Source organism: Malaclemys terrapin, chromosome 2, assembly GCF_027887155.1.
Source record: "Malaclemys terrapin pileata isolate rMalTer1 chromosome 2, rMalTer1.hap1, whole genome shotgun sequence".
NCBI lineage: Eukaryota > Metazoa > Chordata > Testudines > Emydidae > Malaclemys > Malaclemys terrapin.
This window is the reverse complement of record NC_071506.1, coordinates 67,026,998-67,034,609: the sequence shown is the minus strand read 5'-3', so window position 1 is coordinate 67,034,609 and position 7,612 is coordinate 67,026,998. Positions and strand designations below refer to the sequence as shown.

General features: G+C 44.7%; 1 protein-coding gene and 1 non-coding gene across 2 annotated transcripts; both read right to left on the bottom strand.

Moving 5' to 3' along the window:
* Positions 1-2,241: 2,241 nt before the first annotated feature.
* RPS20 (ribosomal protein S20) lies at positions 2,242-6,562 on the bottom strand. The gene is made up of 4 exons (XM_054018017.1): positions 6,442-6,562; positions 3,590-3,689; positions 2,906-2,979; positions 2,242-2,465 (listed from the first exon to the last, which is right to left on the bottom strand). Exons 1-4 carry the CDS (start codon positions 6,442-6,444, stop codon positions 2,283-2,285), a joined length of 360 nt encoding a protein of 119 aa, XP_053873992.1. The 5' UTR covers positions 6,445-6,562; the 3' UTR covers positions 2,242-2,282.
* Positions 3,052-3,116, bottom strand: LOC128833299 (small nucleolar RNA U54). The gene has a single exon (XR_008444187.1). It is a non-coding gene; the product is annotated as a small nucleolar RNA U54 (small nucleolar RNA).
* Positions 6,563-7,612: the final 1,050 nt, after the last annotated feature.

Genomic DNA, 7,612 nt, shown 5'->3' with positions numbered 1-7,612 from the left:
CTCTAACTCAGGAACCAATCCATGCAACAAACCTTGATGCCAACTCTGCCCACATATCTACACCAGCAACACCATCACAGGACCTAACCAGATCAGCTACATCATCACCGCTCATTCACCTGCACGTCCACCAATGTTATATATGCCATCATGTGCCAGCAATGCCCCTCTGCTATGTACATTGGCCAGACTGGACAGTCACTACGCAAGAGGATAAATGGACACAAGTCAGATAACAGGAATGGCAATATACAAAAACCTGTAGGAGAACACTTCAACCTCCCTGGCCACACAATTGCAAATGTAAAGGTAGCCATCTTACAGCAAAAAAACTTCAGGACCAGACTCCAAAGAGAAACTGCTGAGCTCCAGTTCATTTGCAAATTTGACACCATCAGCTCAGGATTAAACAAAGACTGTGAATGGCTAGCCAACTACAAAAGCAGTTTCTCCTCCCTTGGTGTTCACACCTCAACTGCTAGCAGAGCACCTCACTCTCCCTGATTGAATTAACCTTGTTATCTCCATACTGATTTATACCTGCTTCTGGAGATTTCCATTACTTGTGTCTGATGAAGTGGGCATTCACCCACAAAAGCTTATGCTCCAATACTTCTGTTAGTCTTAAAGGTGCCACAAGACCCTCTGTTGCTTTTTACAGATTCAGACTAAGACGGCTCCCCCTCTGCTACTTAGTTGGTTTATGGTGCTCAAAGCACATTGTTGTCCTCTCTCTCTCTCTCTCTCTGTAAGGCACTTCACTACTGGGTTGCTTGACTACTTCACTCTGTGGTCATTATTAGTTACGGGAAGAAGGGGAAAATATTTAGAAATGTTTTCTAACAGTAGGCTGATTGGGTATACAGTATATTTCAGTTAGAAATACTGTACATCAGAAAGGAATTGAAGTTTGAAGACATTAGGTGAAGCCCGGTCTATTCTCCAAGCATCCTGTAGGAACAAGCATTTTTGAATTTGACTTCACAGAGCAACAGGCCCTCAGAAGTGCACTAGAGTGGTGACATGAACATATCTACAAGGAATGAAATTGTCAAGCATTTCTTTCAGCCCTTAACTGAATTATACAGGGGATTGAATCAAGTATTACGGATTTGTAAAGCTTGACTTTAGTTTTGCAATTAAAGCTTTGTTTTTACCCTTTTACTGCTCTTTGTTGTAATAACCATAAGCCTAACATTTGAAATATCAGGTCCTTCCTCCTCTTGAAGATTACTACAAGATCTTTAAAGGCTATACAAACCAAAAATTGGAACTGTGCTCTTTCATCACTTGATACACAAGGGGGAGGGAGTCCTGAATTTTTTTCCCCTAACTACACTAGGAATTCAGGTTCTATCTAACTCGGAAGACTTAGGCCAGGTCTATGCTACAGACCTCTATCAGTGTAACTAAGTCGCTCAGGGGTATGAAAAATCCACACATCCCCAACTTAACCCCCCTACACAGACAGTGCTATGTCCATGGGAGAGCTTCTCTCGTTGACATAGCTGCTGCCTCTTGGGTAGGTGGATTAACTATGCGAATGGGAGCTCTCCTGTCAGCATATTAGCATCTTCACTAGAGCACTACAGCGGCGCAGCTGCACCGCTGTACGTGAAGACAAGCCCCAAGACTAGTGAAATATCACAAGAGAAATAGTTACGCTTCGGAGGGGAAGAGTTTAAGTCAGCCTGTTTAAAAGCTTTTAACAGCTAACTAACTTCAGTGCTGAATTCACATTTGAGATTAGAGGTGTTTGTTAGATATTTAATATGCTCACTGCTTCAAATAAAGTCTCACAATAAATATTCCCAGGATCCCTTGGTCTTCCTTAACAAGCATGATTTTTAAAAAAAGTTTATGATGTATAAAGAAAGGCTAAAGGGGATTTGAGCCTTTGCAGTTCACTGTTAAACCAGACTTTATCTGAGAAAAGTGACCGAGTACAGCCTATAAGTTGTTTCAGGCAAATAAAATTCACTATGAAAAATTTTCTTCCTTATTTTAATTTGAAACATTACATCACACTGCACGCCCTTCTTCAAAATACATTAAAGCAGTTATATATCAATGGTAAAAAAGAAAGAAAGTAATGTAACGTTCACCTCTACTCAAGACTTGGCCAACCATTCCCCTCACAATGCCTAGATTCTTGATTGTTATGCCACTTTGTTTCAGTTCTTTATTCTTGAAAGTTTCTAGTCGAGATTCTATTTCAGAAAACACAAAGCAACAGTAAACAAACTTTCAAATCAACTTTTATTAAAGTAGATGACAGGTGTTTAGGCATCAGCAATAGTAACTTCCACTTCTACACCTGGTTCAATACTGATAGAAGTGATCTGCTTAACAATCTCAGAGGGACTGTGTAAATCAATGAGACGCTTGTGGATACGCATTTGGAAACGATCCCAGGTCTTAGAACCTTCACCGCAAGGTGTTTTCCTAGTAGTGATTCGCAGTGTCTGTAACAGAAAGTGGAATAGTAACCAATAGATGAAGACAGATTGGCAGAGGTTTTGACTAAAATCAAAACTTTCTATAGCTCTAATGTAATTAAAATATTGCTTGCAGTATTTTTTACATAGTTGTCAAAAATTAACTCTACTTATATCTTGATGGCCACCATCACCCCCTTTTCATAGCTGCCCAAGGAGTCTTAAGTCAAAAAGGGGAATGCAGGTAGGAGGCAGGTCAAAATCCTCTTCCGTATTTCTCTTCAGCATGTTTTGTATTTAACCATTTAGTCATGTTTACGCCAGCTACTAATTCATTAACTGGTTAGAGTTTAAATTGGATTTAATATATTTAATCAGATTGCACTCCTCAATTTTACTATTTGTAATTTACAAATAAAATCTTGTAGAATTAATCATGGTTTTCCTGCCTCCTAAAATGTAAGTACCTTTGTAGGCATGCGAACAGGTCCCTTCACTTTTAGATTCTTTTCCTTGGCACCTCTGATCAAATCAGCACAGACTGTAAAAGAAAACAACTGTTTAGAAAAGTTTTTTTTTTTTAATTGAATTAGATATTCCACTTCACATAAAATGTTGGCTCAGAATAGCGTAAATAACAATCATAGTAATTCAGTTTACAATTTATCCTCATAGCCAACTACATATGGAATAAACTGCTTACCCCAGAATTAGCAAGGTCACTTGTAATTTTACTTTTTAGGCCTGTCCACAATGGCATTTATATAGTGTTAGATTAACTAGTTAAAGACTAAAGAATTTAAACTAACATGGTTTAAACACATTTTGCTTTGAGAGCATAGCTATTTTAGAATAGTGTTCACAACACATGGCTAAAACATTGTTCAAGAGAGTTCATAGTTAAACAGTTTGGCTAGCATGGATAAAGTAAGTGTTTAACGCAGGTTAACATAAGTTTATTCCTTAGTTTGTTTTAAGTCATTGGCAGAGTAGGTCAATGGCTGTGGTAAAGAATTTTAAACACAATTGACAACTTCTGGGCTAATAACTTCAGTTGGCAACTTCCCTAATTGACAGGTTATGTTTTGCAATATTTGAGACTTCAAATCATAAGCAACCCCCCCCCCCCCAAAAAAAAAAAAACCACTTACCCTTCTCAAGGGACTTTACATTGCGACTCGTCAAGGTAATTCTAATTCGGTGAATTGCTACTTCCTGTTCCACAGGTGCTTTGCCACTATCTTTAAATGCCTGAAACATTAACATTATGAATATTAGAAGGGGGGGGAGGGATAGCTCAGTGGTTTGAGCATTGGCCTGCTAAACCCAGGGTTGTGAGTTCAATCCTTGAGGGGGCCACTTAGGGATCTGGGGCAAAAATCAGTACTTGGTCCTGCTAGTGAAGGCAGGGGGCTGGACTCTATGACCTTTCGGGGTCCCTTCCAGTTCTAGGAGATGGGATATCTCCATATATTTAAAAAAAAAAAAAAAAAAAAAAAAGTTACAGCCAAACTGGTCAGTATTGCATGTATGCTCTTTAAAGCATTCTAAAATTGAAAATGTAGTTAGACATAGTTAGTTTTTATAAAACTTTTATTAGAGTTCATATCAAAAGGATGTAGGTATGATTCTGAATTGGGGGGGGGGACGGGACGGGACAGGAAAGGGCAAGAATCCAGTTTCAGAGATGGCATTTTGTACAGTTACTCTAACAATTATCCATCTTGGAAAACAACAGAAGCGCCCCACACTGGCTTGTGTCTATATTGAACAGGCCATCTAGCCATTGATACCCCTCCAAAATAAATACTTTAATCATATAGGGCAAGTCTATACTACAAAATTAAGTTGATGCAAGTTATGTGGACATGCAGCCACTGCAGTAATTGAATCAGTTTTACACGTATACACTATGCTCCTTGTGTCAGCTATGCGTATCCTCACCAGGAGCACTTGAACCAATTTAACTGCCAATGTGGGGCATTGTGGGATGGTTTCTGAAAGGTAGCAGGTCTGTGTAAGCAACAGTGTCTACACTGACACATCATCAACCTAACTACATCAACTTAAGGGCTATGCCTCTCACGGAGGTGGAGTTATTAAGTGGACGTAGTGGGAGAGTCACGTCGATGGGAGATATATTTTAGTGTAGACACAGAGCAAGCTACTTTACATCAACCTAACTCTGTAGTGTAGACCGAGCCTTGGTACAGGGGTGAGCAACCTGTAGCTCCAGAGCCACATGCGGCTCTTCAGAGGTTAATATGCAGCTCCTTGCATAGGTGCCAACTCCGGGGCTGGAGCTACAGGCACCAACTTTCCAATGCGCTACAGCGTGCTCACTGCTCAACCCCTGGGTCTGCCCCCGCCCCTTCCCAAGTCTGGTGTACCCTTGCTCCTCCTCCTCCCCTTGTGCCTCCTGCACACCACAAAACAGCTGATCGCGGCTGGCAGGAGGCGCAGGGATGGAAGGTTAGGTTCTGATCGGCTGTGCTGCTGGGAGACACTGGGGACAGGGGAGAGGGGAGTTGATGTGGGGCTACTGATGTATTAGTGTGGCAATGCACATTGGTAAATTCTGGCTCCTTCTCAGGCTGGTCACCCCTGCCTTAGTATGTAGTGTTGTAGTGGTGTCAGTCCCAGGACATTAGAGTTGTGTGTAGCATGAGGGCTTGTCTCTCTCACCAATAGAAGGTGGTCAAATAAAAATATTACTTCACCCACCTTATCTCTTTAAGCATATAGCGACATACAAATCTGCATTACAGTTTAACCAGTGTTTGTTTCACAGAAAAAAAATGAAAAAGAAAAATGCCTGTATCATGGGCGTAATCCAGCCAGGCGATAAAGAACAAAGGTGTGTGGTCAACAAATTAAAGATGTGCATCTATCAGGAGGCTGAACATCAAATTCATTTGGGAAGTGACAGCTACACTAGTATACTTGCTCTGACTTCTCGTGGTGGAAAAAGTGAATAATTAAGTAACAATAATTTAAAAAGAACCATTTAATGTATAACTTCTGCAATGTGCTACTTATCAGAGGGATCAGAAGACAATCCCTGTATTAACTGATTTAGGGCACAATATACAAGTATTTTATTGCAGCTATATTTTTATATTACTGGCAGGCACCCTTTCTTTTGATGGTAATATATACTAGGATTTTTTAGAAATAAAGTACTTGTATTTATTTTGCAAATGGCACGGTGCTGTAATCCCATTGATGATATAAAGTTTAACAGCTAATGAAAGAGGTTTCTAGGGGCAGCAGAGGTACACCACATAGAACCCACCAATTTAATTTTTAAGGGCTATTTCAGGTTGACTTCCTAAAGCAGGTAAAACTACAGTGAAAACACAAGATGCAAACACAAAAAGATGTTTCCATGATTTTCCAAGAATCCAACCCCTCACACACACACACTTGGAACTGGTAGCGGTTTGCAGGGAGGGGCAGAGCTGGCGAAGCTCAGCCTACAGCACAGGGAAGCCATTTCCCCAGCGCGGGGGGGGGGAGGGTCTATTGACTAGTGTGACCAGATGTCCGGATTTTATAGGGACCGTCCTGATTTTTGTCTTTTTCTTATATTACCCCCCACCCCCTGTCCCGATTTTTCACATTTGCTGTCTGGTCACCCTACTATTGACCAAAGCTGGCAGGCGCTAGACGCGTGAGGGTCGTGGCCCAGAAACATGCCCAAAGCCCCCAGCTGTAAAGTGCCCCGGCCGCTCCGTCGCCGCCGGCCAGTGTCTCCCGCCACTTCCCCGTTAGCGCCGGCGGTCGCTAGGGTCTTGCCCGCCCGGCACCTCTGTCGAGATCAGCGCCAGGTAGAGGAGGAAGGCCCCGATGTAACAAACGACAGCGAGGCCGGGAGCCGCCGCCCCGGGGGTTCGGGCGACAGGCTGGGAGCACGCGGCGAGTAGAGGCCTAACAGAGCGTGAGCAGCGCTACGCGCCCTTCCCCGGCCCGCTCCCACCCCGGCCCTGCTGGCACCGCTCACCATGGCTGCACAGACTCCTCCTGACCGACTTATTCCCGGGCGGGGCGCGGCGGCCCAGCGAACAGCGGTGAGTCAGGAGCGGCGCGAGGGGCAGCGGCCGCGACGGAGTCACTCGCAACAGAGACAGAGAGGGCGCGCGCGCGGCGCTTATATAGCAGCGCTCCATACGGGCATCGCGGGACCTCTGACGTCAGCAGGGCCGCGCTGCCCCTGCCTTGCGCTGGGGTCAGGCCGGCGAGGCTGCCCGCGTGAGAGACAGACTAGCCCGCGGGGGCAGCGGGTCGGGGAGGGCGCTGCGCCCTCGGGCTGGGTAGGGCCGCCGGGCTCCCTCCGCGGTGTGGGGGCCGCACGCTGAGCGGAGCAGCAAGACTGCCAGGGCATAATGAAGTCCGAGCCCGGGAGGCAGTTGTACTGCCTGTGTCATAGCGCAGCCCAGCGCCCTTGCCCGCCCCTGAGCTCGGCGTCCTCCCTGAGCCCCTCTCCGCCCGGGGCTGCGGGGATGGAGGCGACTCGTAGTTGGCAGCCCCAGCACTGGGGTTGATAGTGGTGGCCGCAGCCAGGCTCGAGCCGTTGCAGGCAGGGCTGAGTTCGTGACAAAAATCTGTAAAGGCTGGGGTTAGTGAGGGCTCAAAGAGAGAAATGCCCAGAGCCTCACTGCCGGCTTTTAAAAAGAAAATAACCTGAATTAACTAAACACGTGAATGTTTGGGGTGATTTGTGATTAGAGTTGGCACTCAGGGGATTGTTATTACATCATAGCTTCAAACAGTTGATTTCGCCTAACATAAAGCAAGGATGGAAAGATAAAAAAAATTGAACACCACCTCAGCCAGTCACAGTGCCTTTGTTTGCTAGCGAAAAGTCGGTGGCAGGAGCCACTGTCAAACTGACAGCTTTTAAATACAATTGGTCAACTTTTCCCACTTTTAAAAGGCCAAATCCTGCCCCCTTTGCCCAGCCACAGTATTTCAGTTTGGTGCTGTGGGTGGCTACAGAGGCAGGAGGACACCTCCTCTACCTCCACACCCAGTACAAAAGCAGCAAGTACTCCACTCTCAGCCTTTGTACCAATCCTCACAGGGTAGATACAGCATGGTTCCTTGAGCTTTAAATGTGTAGGCCTTTGCAAGATGGCAGTCTTAAATTGTTAAGATCTGGACTTTAAAAGTAG

Bases quoted from the DNA above. Each gene is read 5' to 3' on its own strand.
- RPS20 (XM_054018017.1), bottom strand. The intron at 2,980-3,589 runs GTAAGTGGTTTT...TTTCTTTTACAG, and splicing joins TGTAAAGTCCCTTGAGAAGG to TCTGTGCTGATTTGATCAGA. The intron at 2,466-2,905 runs GTACTTACATTT...TTTCTGTTACAG, and splicing joins CTGTTCGCATGCCTACAAAG to ACACTGCGAATCACTACTAG.